The sequence below is a fragment of the Protopterus annectens genome, chromosome 2.part0 (assembly GCF_019279795.1).
Source record: "Protopterus annectens isolate FY-2018-M chromosome 2.part0, PAN1.0, whole genome shotgun sequence".
NCBI lineage: Eukaryota > Metazoa > Chordata > Ceratodontiformes > Protopteridae > Protopterus > Protopterus annectens.
Window position 1 is genome coordinate 3858655 of NC_056728.1, and position 17787 is coordinate 3876441.

The 17787-nt window shown below is 42.6% G+C and overlaps 1 protein-coding gene across 2 annotated transcripts in view; it reads right to left on the minus strand.

Moving 5' to 3' along the window:
- PCNX3 (pecanex 3) overlaps positions 1-17787 on the minus strand; it is a 2517385-nt gene that overhangs the window by 967067 nt on the left and 1532531 nt on the right. For both annotated transcript variants that reach the window (XM_044060478.1, XM_044060477.1), the window contains exon 19: positions 15301-15393. In XM_044060478.1, the coding sequence (XP_043916413.1) occupies positions 15301-15393 (93 nt within the window). The remainder of the gene's footprint in view (positions 1-15300; positions 15394-17787) is intronic.

A 17787-nucleotide genomic window follows, 5' to 3' on the forward strand; every position in this document is an offset into this window, starting at 1 on the left:
TCCCTGGTCACTACTTTGTCAAATGTATCAATAGTGGGGTGATTAGGTGGTGTAAATTTACTCTTAATAAAAAGAGATTGACATATTTTGTCACCCCCTCCATTGTCTTTGTGTATAATCTTATCCTTATAAAAAACTTCTAAGTTAATTTTCCTTATATATTTCTTAAAATCAATTAAAACATCAGTTAAATTAAATCTCGGATTTGGGATGTATTTCATACCTCTCTCAAATAACATAAAATGTACCTTATCAATGTGCAAATTTGAATAATTAAATATTTTAAAATTACGATAAGTATGAATATTATCCTCAATTAAAATATCATTATTAACTAAACCATAACCATAGTCAATACTACCATTGCAGGTATCAGAAGGTATAAGTACAGTAGTTTCATCAAAAATTGTACATTCCTTTGTTTCATCTAATGGGGTTACCTCCCCCATGCATTCCCCCTTACATGTGAATTTTGATATGTTTTCTGGTAAGGTGGATTTTTGTTTCTCGGGTATTTTTGAAAACCCTGTGTGTTGTTATATTCACCATAACCTTCAAAATCTTGGTAATCCCCCCCTACATTGTTAGTCTCTTGACTAATATAAATCCTCTTATTATATCGTTCTCTCATAGGGAGATTCCATTTCTTAGGCCAAATATATGCCAATTGTTGTTGATATTGATTTTTATCTCTCATCATTTTGTCATTTTTACGTTTACAGAGAGTAGAAGCCCATTTACCTGCTTCTGTATATTGTTTATTGTACAATTTTTCTTAAATAATAAATCATTCACAATCGTAGTGTTTAAATCATCAACTTCTTGAATTAATTTACTTAATCTTTCATCATATAATTTCATTAATAATCTAATATATTTAAAACCACATTCATCAAATAAACTATTAAATTAATTTTTACCTGTGTCTGTCAAATCAATACCCATAGGTAGTTTAAAAAATCTTAAACCTTTTGGGACAATTTTATAATCCAAACATTTTTGTAAATACATAATCTACTTTAAGACCATTAATGGTCTTTAATTTTTTACCCATCAAAAAAATCACAGACTTTAAACTACCAGACTCTTTTTTACTTTCCTCTTGTGTATGTAACACTTTGTCCATGTCATTCACTTTATCTACTTCAAAATCAAATGTTAAAAATTGGTTGAATAAATTGAGTCTGTCTTTCCGTACATCAGATGGTTGTAAGGGTTGTGAACTCTGTGTATGACCCTTAGTCTTAAGTACATGAATAGGTTCAACAGCTGCAGAATATGTTTTAATCGGAGGCATTCTCTTTGGTTTTGTCCCTATTCTCTTCGCCTCAAAGTCTAGATCATATGGAGAAAAATCAAATGTGAAGTCGGAAATGTTAATATTGCTGCTGGATAAAGGTGCAGTAATATCTAACCCTTTAGTCCGACTGTTGTGACGTGATCTTTGACCATTAGGCATGTCCGAACCATCATTGGAATATTCTGCATAGTTATCAGAAGTTGAAACATTAGCTTCACCTGATACATTCAATGTAGTAAAAACTTTTTGTCCCTTTTTAGTCCCAATCAACGGATTATTATTAGACGCCAATAACTTAATTGTAGCAGGTTGTGTACGTGTCTTAACATCTAAATCATGACAGGCTTCTGTGTGCATATGCAAATTGCCTTGTGTCTCACATTTAGTATCGCTAGATAACAGTTTAAAAACTAGCGCAGTCAATTGTTTAACTTCACCTTTCAGTGCGCATAGCTCAGCCTGAAGGTTGTCGGAATTGGCTACACCATCTGTTACTTTGTTGTTGCTCGCCACTGGCATAAGGTTCTCTTTCTCTGGCAAATTACTAACCTCCACGCCGGTGGTATCCAAAGTAGTGTTCGACATCAGAAAAATGAATGAAAACAGTACCAAAAAAAAAGCTTCGGTTCCACCAATAAGCGCTTGTTCGACCCAATAATCCACGAGAAGATGTTTTGTTCTCACAGTTTAATAATCCACACAACGCCAATAAAACATGAAAATACACGGACGAGACTGCACAGGTAGTAACACGATATTATATTTACGCTTATACTTCAATGTTACATTACTTGACAGTATTATGATGATTTACATTAAGTTCCATGTTTTACATTTTATATTGTATTAGTCATGTTGAAGTACAATTTTCATTTAAACGGATTGCGCTACTATAGGCAGTAGTGTATCTTTAAATAATAATGAAGTTTTGGCGCCAAAGAACTTATTTATAGAGTAAATGAATGTTATTCATTAGTTCTGAGGAAGACCAGATACCTGGTTGAAAGCGCTAAACTCCGTGATACATTTGGCGTTTATCTTTATGTGTACGTTTAACATATGTGGTCAGTAGGCTGATGTGCGTTTTTTTATATATCGTGTTACTACCTGTGCAGTCTCGTCCGTGTATTTTCATGTTTTATTGGCGTTGTGTGGATTATTAAACTGTGAGAACAAAACATCTTCTCGTGGATTATTGGGTCGAACAAGCGTTTATTGGTGGAACCGAAGCTTTTTTTTTTTTGGTACTGTTTTCATTCATTTTTCTGGTATTGAACAAAGCACAAAACCTACAGCGAGGGACGTCGTGGCCTGGGCCTAAACAGGTGACACAGTAAGAATGGAAATCTCAGTGTGGTATTTGCTTTCCACAGGCAAGACAATTGCTAACTTTTTCTGACATTGGTTAGAGCAAGAAAAAAGGATCCCCAGTGGGGTACTTAGCTTTAGAAGACTTCAACTTCAATTTCAGAAACGAAAACTCAGGTAGCGGCCGACCGGCACTCGTGCGAATTGCTTCAGGTTCCTCGCAAGAAAAACTGATGTAATGGCATCGGCCGCCTGTTTTTACACCACTGACTACCTGACATCAGTCCTGGATTGACAGCAACTGATGCAGAAATACTTAGCCTCTGGTATTTGGGCCGACTGAGGGGTACCCCTGGCAGGATAACCCAAGTGCGATGACTGCAACAGTGAAACACGAAGAACATATCTCCTGGATATTATATCCTGCAACCATTTGTCTTTCATTATTTTTTGCCAGATTTTGAGCTGCAGAGACAATAGCCCCCCAACTGCCTCCAGAGGCAAAAAATCAAGCACTGTTTCAGGAATGCTGCAAGGCTCTGCCAAAGAAAGATTCTCTGCAGCCTTGATTTTATGGGCCTCCTGTGCTGTAAGGGCGGTGTCTTCCGTTACTGTTCCCCCCTCTGCCCCTGGGAGAATTTCCACCTTGTGTGTCCTGATAAGATCTTTGTAATTTCTTGAATGACATCTTTCCAATTACCTGTCTGACCCTTAGGAAATGGTCTGGTAGGTCTGAAAAAATGTCAGACAAGGTCTTACCTTCCTGTTCACACCTGGTCAGTATTTCTTTTACTTCAGGCTCAAAGAGGGATAAGCCATCAAAGGTAGCGTTAACAAAGGAAGACTTGAAGGGCTCCAGAAAATCACAAAGGCGCATCCAGGCCTACCTCCTGAGAGAGATGCCTGAATTCGCCACTCTGCTCACTCCATCTGTTGCATATGAAATGAGTCTCATGGACGAGTTGACAGTCGATCTAAGGGTAGCGAGCTGAGCGTTGACCTTATCTGCCACCGCCTAATATACAGTTCCTTGGAGGGAGACTGAAAGTTCCTTTAGCAGGTCCTTCTGCAGTCTAGTGAAATGGGTAAGGTAGTTAATTGACCATAAGATAAACGCTTCCCAAACCTATCCATGGTCCTGAAATCCTTTTTAGGAGGATGGATAGAGGAACTGGTCTTGGAAAGTTCCTTTTTCGTGGCCGCAACCACAACCATGACATCAACTGCTATGCCTTTGTTTAGGAAAGCCTGATCCTTTGGGGATGTAATATATTTGTTTGGCCTCCTAGGAGTGAGTTCTATAGAATCTGGGGTCTCCCAAGCCTTCCAAAAGATTAACTCAATAAGCTCATTTGAAGGAGGGGTCAACCAAGAGGCTGAAGGACGAGATCCGAAGGCCTACAGGTATACCAACTCCTCGGCTGAAGGGGAGGTGGATTGCCAGACACCTCTCTGTTTTAAATTTTCCAGGATGTCTCCAAAGGAGACATCCTCAGGAGGTGACCGTGGGGACCCTTCTGCTTCATCAAGGTTGGTCTCGGATGTAATGGACTCCTATGGGGAGTCGAGATGCTTCCTCTTGCTTGCTGTGTTCTGAGGGACTTCCTCAGTGGCATATTCTGGGAAAGTTTCAAAAGCAATGGGAGGCTCCTGAGGGACATCCTGAGGCCTGGGAACTCTGCAGTCCTGTAGATGGGTGTGAGTAGGCAAAGACACCTCCGCCGGTGAGAGAGGAAGATCTGAAGTATGCGTCCTTAAACTGGGGAGTAGTCATCACCCCCCTCATGACTTCGATCGCAGACCGGCCCCATTCCAAACAACTCACCAGACTAGACAAACAGGTTGTCACAACCTCTGGAGAACATGGCAGTGGCTCTGAAGCGGAGGTAGGAGCCGAACTCATACGAGCAGAGCCCCCGAGAGGCAGGATGGAATCTGAGCAGCCAACAGGTCCTGGACCTGATATCGACACAAGCTGGATGGCAGAATCTTCTGGCTCCGAAACCACAGGATGGATGAGAGGAGAAGCAGGCACCGACGGGGACAGTTGTGTCAGATCTTGGCCAAAGCAGGCGTCTTTAGAAGCCTCTGCACTACCCTATCCACATCTTCATCAGAGACTCCTAGATGACCAGATAGTAAGTGTAAGAACCTAGAGCTAGTCAGGAACAGAGAAGGGAGCCGAGAAGCGATTGGCTCAGATAGCAAAAGTACAGTTGTGTACGCTTACCATAAATGTAGATGTTCGAGTGTATTCACTGTTGCAGTCATCACATTTGGGTTATCCCTGCCAGGGTAGCCCTCAGTTAGCCCGAATACCAGAGGCATAGTATTTCTGCATCAGTTGTCGTCGCTCCAGGACTGACATCAGGTCGTCAGTAGTATAAAATAAGGCAGCAGACGCCATTACATCAGTTTTTCTTGCCCTGTCATGAGCCCCCAAAAGGGAGCTAGGTTATGGTGGAAGAACACCACCAGTAGAAAGTAAGTACCAAAAATTCCTTGTAAGGAGGGAGAGAGAGAGATAGACAAGGGGGATGAAGGGAGGGAAACCAGGACTGCAATAGTGAATACACTCGAATGTCTACATTTATGGTAAGTGTACACAACTGTACTATGCTCTTTGTGTTTCACTGTTGCAGTCATCATATCTGGGTTGATTCCCAAAGCTGAAGAAAAGGGTGGAGGCAGTCAAGAAGACTGGGGGCTGGCTAGGATGCCCTGCAATACTGCGGTTACAAAGCCTGCCCTGGATTTGGAGAAGATAGGCAGGTGGTAATGCTTGGTGAAGGTATGAACCAATGTCCATGATGCAGCCTCCAGGATGTCCCTGGTGGGGACCCCTCTGAGGAAAGCTGCAGGTGGAGGTTGCTCTGGTAGAATGTGTCCTGACCCCCTTAGGGGGAGGTTTCCCACATTGCCTGTAGGAGAAACGGATGCAGTGTGCTATCCATTTGGAAATGGTTTCTTTGGATATGGCTTTGCCCTCTGCTTCTGCAGCAAAGCTGACTAACAATTGATAAGTCTCTCTAAATGATTAAGTCCTGTCTAGATAGAATCTGAGCTGTCTGTGCACATCAAGAGAGTGCAGAATCCTTTCCCCCTTGTTTTGTGGGTTAGGGAAAAAGGTGGGCAAATGAATGGACTGGTTGAGAGCCACACTGGACACCACTTTTGGCATGAAGGATGGGTTAGTCCTGAGGGAGACCCTGTCAGCATGGAAAATGATGAAGGGCTCTACAGCCATTAGTGCTTGTAGCTCGTATACTCTTCTTGCTGAAGTGATGGCCAGAAGTAAGGCCGTCTTCCATAAGAGAAACTTTAACTCTGCTGAAACTGCTGGTTCAAAGGGGGGCAGGGTGAGCTTTTCCAACACAAAGTTTAGGTCCCGAGCTGGGGTAGGTGCTCTTCTGGGTGGCCTCAAGTTGTTAGCCCCTCTTAGGAACTGTTTGATGAGAGGGTGTGAGAAACGAGGTGGCTCTGTGCTGAAATGAGCAGAGATAGCTGAGGCATGAATTTTAATAGAAGAAAAGGATAGACCCCTGTGTAGTAGGTCAGCAAGGTAATCTAGGATAAGAGGTAGGGAGGGCTTTGCCATCCCGGCTCCCTTTGCCTGGATCCAGGTGCAAAACCTTTTCCATTTGTCAGCATAAGACTTTCTAGTGCTACAGCATCTGGCCTCACATATAATATCTAGAACCTGTCTGCTGAGATTGGCAGCTTGTGCAGTGGTCAGGGAATAAGCTAGGCTGCTAAATTGAGGGTCTTCAATTGGGGATGCATGAATTCTCCTTCCCTCTGGGTCAGGAGTGTTGGGATCTGAGGGAGATGCCACGGTGGTAGAGGTGACAGGCTGCGCAGAAGTGGGTACCAGTGCTGGAGTGGCCAGTCTAGGGCAATCAGGACTGTCCTTGGTTTTTCCTCCCTTATTTTGAGTGGTAACCTTGTAATGAGCAGTAGTGGGGGAAATGCACAGACCAAGAGGTTGACCCATTGGAAGGACAGAGCATCCACTTTCCAGGCCTAGCAGTGAGACTCCCTGATGCAGAACTTGTTGAGCTGATGGTTGGAGTGGGAAGCAAAGAGGTCGACCTTCAGGGTTCCCCATTTCTGAGTTAAAAGGGTGAAGGTTTTTTGGTGCAGCTGCCACTCTTGTGGGTCCAGAAGATTTCTGCTTAAGTTGTCTGCCAGAGAGTTGAGAGAGCCTGGCAGGAATTGTGCTAACAGGTGTAGATGCATGGCTGAGACCGTGCGCCAAAGGGTCATGGCGAGCCTGCACAGAGGGTACAAGAGAGTCCCTCCCTGCTTGTTGGTATACCACATCACAATAGTGTTGTCTGTCTTGATCAGTAGAGCCCCCGGGAAGATGAGGGGTCTGAAAGCTGTCAGTGCGTGCTGGACAGCTAACATCTCTTTTTGGTTGATGTGCAGATGTATTTGATGTGGGCTCCATTGGCCCTGTATGCACCTGCTGTCCAGGTGTGCACCCCAGGCATAGTCTGATGCATCCTTGGTGAGGGTCTGGGTGGCGTGGGGTTGTGAGAAGGATAGTCCCTTGTTGTGGGAGCATGCTGCCCACCAAAGAAAACCTTTCCTTAAACAAGGTATCATTGGGTATAGGAGTTTCCAGGTCTTGAGAGTGTTGACACCAAAGGCTTTTTAGGTACCATTGTAGTTTCCTCATATGCTGTCTGGCATATGGAATGAGTAGAATGCAAGAAGCCATGAACCTCAGAACTTGCAGGATTTTCCTTGTGGATAACTGGGGTCTGGTGGCTAGTTGAGAGAAACAGACTGTCAGGTAGGTTTGCTTTTCTGGTGTAAGGAATGTCATCTGGGATGCTGTGTCCAGGCTTGCTCCCAGGAATATAATCTTTTGGGTGTGTACTAGTTTGGATTTCTTTTTGCTGACAGTATACCCTAGGGAGGTCAGTAAGTCATTTACAAAGGCCAGGTGCTTGAGCAGCTTTTCCTGTCTGCCTGAATTAGGCAGTCATCTAGGTATGGGTACATTTGAATATTTCTTTGTCTGCAAGAAGTAATGGCGGGAGCCAGACATTTTGTGAAAATGCTGGGAGCAGTGGATAAGCCAAAGGGAAGTGCAGAGTACTGAAAGTGCAGTGATCCTGCCCTGAAATGTAGATATTTCCTGCATGATTCCCTGACTGTGATGTATAGATAGGCCTCTTTTAGGTCTAGGGTGGCTAACCAAGCATCCTTGGACAGCATAGGTAGTAGTTGCTAGAGGGTGAGCATTTTGAATTTTGGTATCACCAGAAAAAAGTTTAGAATGGACAGATTGAGGATGGGGCACCAGTGCCCTCTTTTCTGGGTACCAGGAAGAGTCTGGAGTAGATACCTTGGCCTATCTGTTCTGCAGGAACGTGCTCTATTGCCCTCATAGAGAGCAGGGAAAGGATTTGATTTTTGGCCTCTGCTCACTCGTTTGGGGAAGATCTGGGAACCCTTTTGGTCGTTGGTAATGGTGGCGCAGGTGCTTGCGTGGAAGGAGAGTATTCCTCCTAGGGGCAAGTGCAGGTGGGCAGAGGGAGGGGGTGGAAGTGGAGAGTCACTGTGAGTTCTTGACATGAGGGGGTGGCTTAACACTCCTTAGTTTTGAAGAGGAGGAATGCCATTGCTTAGATCTCTGCATTCCCTGGGGTTGCTGTCTGGGGAACCTGCTTCCCCGGGGTCTGGGCTGAGCTGACCTAGAGAGGGCAGGAAAGGACCAGTGCTTGGAGGGGCAACGCCTACTGAACCTGGGTGACTGGACCTGCAGGAAGTCCTTAACTGTCTGCATAGAGTTAGCTTTTTCTTCTATCTTTTTAAGACATCCTCTGCCTTGGTGCCAAATAAGTTGTCTTTGTGCAAGGGTGCATCCAATAAATTGGATTTTACATGGTCTGGCAAGGGTTGTTCCTTAAGCTAAGCATGCCTTCTAAAGACAGAACCAGTGACTGCTGCCCTGCAAGATGCTTCTAGGGCATCAAAACCACATTGTAAGGTGTGCTTAGTTACTTGACTTGCAGAATGCATTAACTCTTGTAACTCTTTATTTTCTGCACAAGCAGGAAAAGATGACATCTTTTGTTTGAGGAGTTCCACGGTATGTTGCAGAAATTTTAGCATATGGAACTTGCAATTTAGTGCTCTAATAGCAAGATTAACAAAGGTTGTATACCTTTTTACCCCATCTGTCTAATGCTCGGGAATCCCTATCTGAGGGGGTGGGATTCTTAGCAGAAGTTGCTTTAATTCCTTTCGGCCCTTAAAAAATAACCTCAGGGTCAGCAGTTGGATTTTTGAAAATAAATTTGTGAGAGTCAGGGACTCTATAGTACCTGTTAGGTTTCCTGGGAGCGGGAGGGAGGCTGTCAGGAGTCAAACTACATTCCATGAAATCATCATCCACAACATCCAGGACAGGAGGAATGGCCAGAGGTCTGTGTTGTGGAAGATCTAAGAATTCCCTGAGTCTCTTTTTAGACTGAGGGTAGTTCTGACATTCCCATTAAAGTATGTAGGGTTTCCCCAAAGGAAAAGTCCTCGGGTGGAGAGGCTGAAGGAACGGATTCCTCTGCATCAGAATCCTCATAAGCAGAGAGGGGCTGCATGAGTTCATATTTAGATGCCTCAGAGTCATCGGACTCCTGTTCAGATAAAACTACTGGGGACAAATCTCGCTTTTGGAAGGGGTAGCTTGGCTTCCCCCGATCAGCATTATAAGGTCTTCCGCCATTTTAACCGTTTGAGACTGAGGCAAGGAAGCAGGTGCCTGAGATCTGGTTGGTTTCTTGGGTGTGGTTCGTACCCTGGGCCTTAGAAACTTGGTAGTTTTTGAAAGAACAGAAGACGCGAAAGAAGTCATCGGTCTGTGTCGAGAATCTGTAGTGCGAAGTACTTCCTCAGAAGCCGGTGCCTGCTCAGCAGCTCCGGACTCATCCAAGGTAGAGACATCATCCAAGGTAAAGACATCCGTAGGATCCTTAGTCGATGAAGAGTTTTGTGGCATACCGGACTCCGAAAGGGTCTCGGCAGCAGCCTGCAAATCCACAGAAGCGGGCATCAGGGGCTGCAAAAGTGCTTCACTGAGAAGCGGAGAACTGACGACTAGCTTAACGGTAGTGTCGTCCGTAGGTTTGGACCTGTACGGTTTGTCTCTGTCTTTATTAATAAGTTTTTTCGGAAGATCTGCTATCGGATGGATTACTGAAGTCATATCGGAATTCGTGGACTGAGAGCGAAAATATCTAGCTACAATTAGGGCTCGACGACGTATAGTTCTGGTGTTGAACTAAGCACAGAAGCGACAGCGGAGGATGTCGTGGTCGGGGCCTAAGCAAGTGACGCAGTAAGAATAAAAGTCTTGGTGTGGTATTTGCTTTCCACAGGTGAGACAATGGTTAACTTTTTCTGACATTGGTTAGAACAAGAAAAAAGAATCCCCAACAGGGTACTTAGCTTTACAAGACTTCAATTCGGAAAACAAAAACTCGGGTAGTGGCCGACCAGGACTCGTGCGAACTGCTTCTGCTTCGGGCTCCTCAGCATGAAAGACTGATGTAATGGCGTCGGCTGCCTTATTTTATACTACTGATGACCCGACGTCAGTCCTGGAAAGACGGCAACCGACGCAGAAATACTAATCCTCTGGTATTCGGGCAGACTGAGGGCTACCCTGCCAAATGTGATGACAGCAACAGTGAAACACAAAGAGCATCTCTGAAGATGAGGAGGATTTCGGAGCCGAAGGTCCAGAAGTAGTTGACTTCGGAGCCGGTGGTTCTTTCTGCTCAGATGAAGTCTCTGATCCTAAGGTTCCTGCCTGCTCCGAAGGTTCAGTCGGTGTGGCCATTTTCAACTGTTTTGGTTTCAGCTCCAAAGATGATTCTGGAGCTAAGAAGGATGTTTCACTGCCTTTTCTGACTTCTCTGATTTCGAAGAAGCAGCGGGGGAAATAGCCTCAGAATATGGGGTTTTTAATAACCCCTTCAAGGACAGCTTATTTTTACACTCCATGAGTGCTCTCGGATTAAAGGTGTGGCAAATAGAGCAAGATTCCCTGGGTGAAGAGGCCCCAAACAGTACACACAAAGTGTGCGAGTCACTGAGGGGCACCTTCTTACCACACTGCTCACATTTTTTAAAACCAAGAGACTTTCCTTCCTTTTGAGACATGTTAGTATGAGCAATAAGCTTTACACACTCCTCAACCAAACTATATAGAGAAGTAAGAAATAAGAACATTTTTTTTAAGAAAGCAAGGGGGGGGGGGCATCCCCTAACTGAAACATACATTGGTTAGACACCCTCTAACTAAAACGGATGTTAACTAGAAACAGGGTGAAGAAAACACCTATCTAAATACTACAAATAAGTTTAACTACAACAATAAAGATTAAAGAGAAAGGGGATAAAAGAAAAAAAACACCCTCCAACTTAAGCGGGTAAGAGTCAGATGTCCTCTAACTTAAACAGAAACCAACCAAAATCCAAAAAAGGATAACTGACAGGAAAAGTACAGACTAATCCAAGGGAAGGTTGACATACAGTAATTCTTAAAGGGAAAAAGGTTTAACTATAAAATAAAGATAGAAATAATAATAATAAACTTAGCCGAGAGCTTGCTAGAAAATCCTTCTCGCAGTGTGGCAAACAAGATCTGAGGAAGTTAGGGAAGTGCATTATGGGTAGAGAAGGATGCCCATGAGCTTTGCTAAAGACCTCAAGCTTTTGGAAAGGCCTAGACAGATCAGACACACTGGATACAACCCATCAGTGAGATTAAAGGCGAGGCTGAGGGCACGGCAGTTCATACAGCCTACCTTGATCTGGCCAAGGCCTTTGATACCATTCCCCACTCAGGAATTATTGATAAACTTACCAAACTAGACATTAACCCCTATATCACTAGACCGGTTGCAAACTGCCTCACAGACAGAACCCACAGTGTGAAAGTAGCGGACTCCAAGTCAGACTGCGGACCACTCATGAGTCGAGTCCCACAGGGATCGTTCCTGGGTCCTCTCCTGTTTGGCATCTACTTCTCAGAAGTTCAGGCCAACACGGAGGGACTCTGGCTGACCAAGTTTGCAGACAACTAAGCTGGGAGCCATTATTAACTCCCCAAGTGATGTAGACATCCTACAGAAAGGCCTCACTGAGTCCAATGACTGGTGTTGAAACCATGGCCTTAAGCTTAATGCCAAAAAATGCGACCATCCCTTTGGGAAAAACTCAGTTCCTATTAATTACCACATCGATGGGAGCCCACTAAACAGTGAAGGTGTTGTAAGATCTGGGGACACAGGTTGATAGCAACCACTCCTTTGACCACCACATTGCCACTGTGGTCAGAAAGTCCTTCTATGTAGTACATCTCATTACCAAGGGTTTTGCATCCAGGAAGAAAGAGGTCATCATCTCTCTCTACTCTTCCCTCATTAGGCCACTCATTGAGTATAATGCCCCATTTGGCATGTTCCTCACTAGACACATGCAACAGCTGGAAAGGCCACAAAACTACCTCACAAAGAGGATCCTAGACATTAAACACATGTCTTACATGGACAGACTCAAAAAAACTCCAGCTATTCTCTGCCTCATATCGTCTAAGAGGCGATCTCTGCTTGACTTACAAAGCCATGTCTGAAGCTCCGTTAGAAATGCTACATCTAAAGAAATCCCAATACCTCCGCACCACACGCTCCAGAGACCTCAACCTCATTACTACAAACAGAACATGCTGGAGGGACAGGTTCATATCCTAGAGACTGACCATGCAGTGGAATAGACTTCCCATACATGTCAAACAGGGCACCTCACTGGCCCTCTTCAACAGAAATCTTGATGAGTGGATGGGAAATAGAAAGTTCACCAAGGGGATCACTCCAGTGGCTTTACTTGATAGTGGCACTGGGAACTAATGTCAGGTGCCACGATGCCAGGGTACTTCTATGGGCTAGGCTTGTAAAGGCTCCAGGGCCATTAGCCTAGTACACACCTATGAACAACACATCATATTTTTCTGGACAAGGTAGAGGCTTGACAAACAAAGTGGAGTCCCAAGGTTTACTGGAAAAGTTACCTGGAGAGGCAGTGCCAATTGCCAAGTCATTAATGGTTCTTGGCTATGGCAAGCAAACAGCTGTAACTAAGAATACGAAAGCACGAGTACACAAAATAACAGCTTATTAAAAAAAAAATGCCCAGACTAGGGATCTAAAAATGAGCTGACAATAATGGAAGTCAGATATATCATGGGTGACTTGAAGAAAGCAGAATTACAAATAAGAATTAAAAACAAAAATGTGTGTGTGTGTGTGTGTACATATAAGGAACTGCTTTAGCGCTGAGGAAGTCACACTGGGTTGCTCTTCTAAGCCACCAGTACAGAAAAAAGAAGATCTGAAGTGTGGAACAACTTTTGCTCAAACTCTAATTGGAAAAAAAATCCCTTCCTGGAGAGGTTGGTTTTGAGCCAGATGAGGGATGACAATATGTAGAAATCAAAGAATGTAAGTGCGTATACGTCTTGTGTTCCAAGTTTGTAAACATGGTATGTCTCCCATTTTCAAAATGATGTCTGCTATTAACAGTTAATAAGGATGTCTGAGAATGCACCTCTGGATAATAATTTAAATGCTTGAAATCACCGACATGGAACAAAAATAATAATGATGGTGCTCCTGCCTTCTGTAGTAATTCTACTTCAGTCAGTATTGTGCAACTGGATTTCACATGTATACAATTATATAAATTATTTAAAGATGTAACAAATGAGAGAAGAACAACCTTCAAGAAAAAAGATGGCCACTGACAAAGGAAAAGAAACAGGACATGCAAAGCAAATCACCCAATTATGCTGCTGAATAACTGACAATTAACTGTTTTGGATTAGTTCCGAAGAGAGAGGACAAAACAAATTATTAAAACAAAGAAAAAAATGAAGAGAAATCAATGCCATAGGTACAAGAAATGCAACTGTTACCTGCTGAAAAACACATCCCAATGTAAAACCTAGTCATAGACATCATGTCAGGGCAGCACTGAGGTACAGAGGGATGAACCCTTGTCTAAGACTCAGATTATCTTGGATCAACTAATGACCCAGTTGCTGAAATCAACAGGACAGGAAAAAAGTAAACACTGATTCTAGCTGCCCCTGGGGGTTCATCCCACTACAATACTGACACCTGCTGCAGTCAGTGGGGCATGCCACATGTTTCCAACTGGTAGCTATCAAAGGGCCACATGCAAAACATGAGAAGGCCCTCAAATCTGTGAGGGTGCACGTCAGTCACTAGAGGTGGGTTTATAGAGGCACAACAAAAATAACCTTCATTACTGCTCACATTACAACCACTCCACAACATTTTCACAAATCAATGATGGAGAATGGACAGGCACAGTCACAGCAGTGATTACATAGTTGACAGACACAGGACATGAAACTGATTCAAAAGCATAAAACATCAAGTTAGCATCTACAAACATTTTATACTTGTAAAACATTAACCAGGCAAACTCTAACACAAAGAACCCTCGTCCCTTACCCCACTTTCTCACATCTCTGTCAGCATTCCAAATATTTGGACTTTAGTAACAAACAGTGAAGACTCAATTGTAAATAAAATGCATATAGTCTATTTGTTATAATTACTACTATACTCTCTACTCTTAGACCAACTTCTTAACACTAATGGCTACAAACTAACATTGTTATGCCTACAGCTTACTACTTCCTACTCTATCTCCTAAAAGGTACAATACCCTAATGCAACCTGAATATCTTGTCTAATTCCCACTTTAATTCAGGTAACTATAGGATTACTCATGGATATCCATGTTACAGGTGTCCTACCACAAATTACTGCAAACAGATTCCATTTCAACCAATGACAGTGTGAGAGTGACAGTTAGTGTATTACACCAGCGTGATTGTACCACTGTGAATGCAATCTTATATTTGATACAATTTTATATAATATGAACTAGTTTAATATGCTGCAGTTTATACATTTCTAGTATGCAATGACTGCCCATTAACACTCCAAACCAAGCACACTGATTGGTCAGCCCAAACAATGTGCCCGTTGTAAATCAAGCATATACTACTGGAAAAAACCTGGTCACCTAGATTTTCTTCTATTAACATATGTTACGGAAACTCTATTTTTTTAAATAAGCTCTCAAAAACTGGAGATTCCAAAAGAACGACACAAATGCTCACAGAAAAATAAAAGGATAATCAATCAGGTACGTTATAGCCCCATGACCAAACCACACCAACTGTGGGTAAATCCATCATTACCCACACAAAGCTGTGGGTTACTGCTATAATACTACACTGTCAAAGATGACACTACTCTTTATCTATGTTCATTTATATTGCATTATGTATTATACTGCACCCATGGAGCTTTTTTTCTTCAGGCTTGCACTGAAAATGGGTTCTACACCCAGTCGGACTTCCCAGTCACCAAATGAAAATAAATAAATATGAACGAAAAGCAATGTGCTTGCAATATTTTCCTAACATTTTGGAGAAAACAAGACATCAGCTAGACTTACAATTCTCTTATTCCACCTTAATGTGCTTGAATGCAAACATTTGCAAGACTGACTCAAAAATAGTAAAAACTTAAAAAAAAAAAAAAACACAGCAACAATAAAGTTAGTGACCAACCTACCTCAAGTGCAGTGAAGACAGTGCTAGCACTTATAGCAAATGTTATAACTGCGATCACGAAACACATCACCACATCAGAATGTAAGATTTCAGTCTAAAATAAATGAACAATATACAGTGAGCAAACTGCAGGTAAAAGGCCATAATTTTTCTCTGAAACTGCAACTCTCTATTAGACTTGTAGTATTTTATATAACAGCACTAAAGCAAAAAAACAAGACACCATATATAATACTCTGACATCAAAAATAATTAGTTGCATTGGTACGGCAGTTACAGAAATGCACTTTGTGATAACATGTCTCAGCCATAGTTTCAGGACATTACTGAAAGGACATTTATCTCACCCAATTTCATTTTGTTTCCTTTAAAGCAATGTTAAACTCCTTCAACGGTCATTTCTCTGACTCAGTGGGTCTGGGCAAATTACATGTTAACTGATCAACCATGACCGGCCAACTCCAAGCCTAAAGGGATACAAAAACTACAAAACACAAGCGGAAATTGCACAAGTGACAGGACTTTGCAAAGGAGGAGGCAGTACTCCTAAACTTCAATATGTCTATTTTGTAAACACCCCCTCCCATATGCATGCTCCCCAGCTAACCATAAGCTACTCACCTGCACCATTTTATCTCAAGTGTCCCCAGTACTAACCAATAATGCTGGGACCACAGCAATGGCAAGTCAGACAGGGGAAGGTGTGCAAAGCAGCCTCGAGCATCACATGCCCACTCTGCACTAGACAGATGGTTCCCTAACTAAATATTGCACAAACACAATCAAGCTATCCAGCAACAAGCACACTCCATCACTGTGACAAAAAAAGAAGTTTCCAGAACTAAACACATTTGCACAGGGAATAGCATTCCACAGTTTTACAAAGTTAACAGTTCTGATTTATTTTACTTATTTATTTCAAAAAATTCATCATCTGAATCCAAAGCTAATAAAATTATTAAACAAACTTTCAGAAATGTGCTTAATTGTAAAAATAAATGACTTATGGGAAATTATTTCTCTAACAAGGTGCAGTCAAGAAGTAAAATTAAAGGTTATGTCTTACTATAACTAGGCATATGTGTTGTTTTCTTCATTCTTCCCCATGATAGGGTCTCTGATCAGACCCCTCGATCTGGCTTGGCCACATTCCACAGAAATGGATCTGACTGTCAAGCTCCTCCCTCCTACACATAATGCCATGCATCCACCCAAGTACCTCAGATCAAGTTTCCCAATTCCAAACTTTCAACATCCAGACATCAAAGAATGGCAGAAGAGACTCAGATATAGGACGTAACAGTACCTTCATCATCCAGGTTCCTCTAGAAGAAAAAGGCAGGGGGGATGGTTGGGTGGGAAAGTAAGGACAAATGAAGGAAGGCAACACAGGTGCCAAATTATGGTTAAATATAACCTTTAAATCTGATGTTATATCTCCTTCATTCCTCCTCACGATAGGGTCAGAGTCTCCAGATATGTAAATCATGGGTGGACCTTATGGAAGGATGTGCAGGAGCACCATCGAACCAAAGGAGGGCCTGCTGCTGGATCTAACATCCAACTTGCAATGTGATACAAAGGTGTGATTGTTAAGACCATGACATTGCTACACAAATGTCATCAATGGAAGTTCTACAATAGAAGGCTGTGGAAGAAGCCACAGCTCTGCTGGAATGTGCCCTAGGAGGTTTAGGTAATTCTAATCCTTTGGATAAGTAAATGCATGAGATGCAGTCAGAAATCCATTTCGCCAAATTAATTTTCGATACCGCTTGTCCAAGTCTATTAGAAGAGAAAGCTACAAAGAGCTGATCAGACTTCCTATGTTGTTTGGTCCTGTGCAGGTAAAAACAAAGTTGTCTACAAGATGGAGATCATACTCCCCTTTGTTACAGAATTTGGGGAAGAACACTGACAATTGGATGGATTGACTAATATTGTTCTCGGTAGCTACTTCAGACATAAATGATGGACTGGTGCATAAGAACAATACAGAATGCAAGGAGATTTAAAGGATAAGGCTTGCAGTTCAGAAATCCTATTAGTAGAAGTTACAGCCACCAAAAAGACAGTCTTCCATGACAGAAACTTCAAGTTGCAACTAGCTGTTGGTTCAAAAGGTCTCTGTGTCAAAGCCAGGAATACAACAGTGAGGTTCCATGTGGGAGATAGATCCTTAATTGGGGGCCTTAACAAGAAGACACCTTTCATGAAGGATTTGCATAGTCTAAACGTGAAGAGAGAATGAGATTGACTTGCCGTATGGAAATTAGAAACAGCAGCTAATTATAAATTGATAGTGGAGAAAATAGCACCTTCGTCAAAAAGGGTGCTAAGAAATAACACATCTGAAACTGGTGCTAAGAAAAGATCAATTTTCCTGCTCAAGGCCCAAATAGCAAATCTCTTCCACTTACTATTGTAGACATTTTTATTTGAAGCCTTCCACAAGGCCAAAATAATTTTCTGGACTGGGGACTTAAGC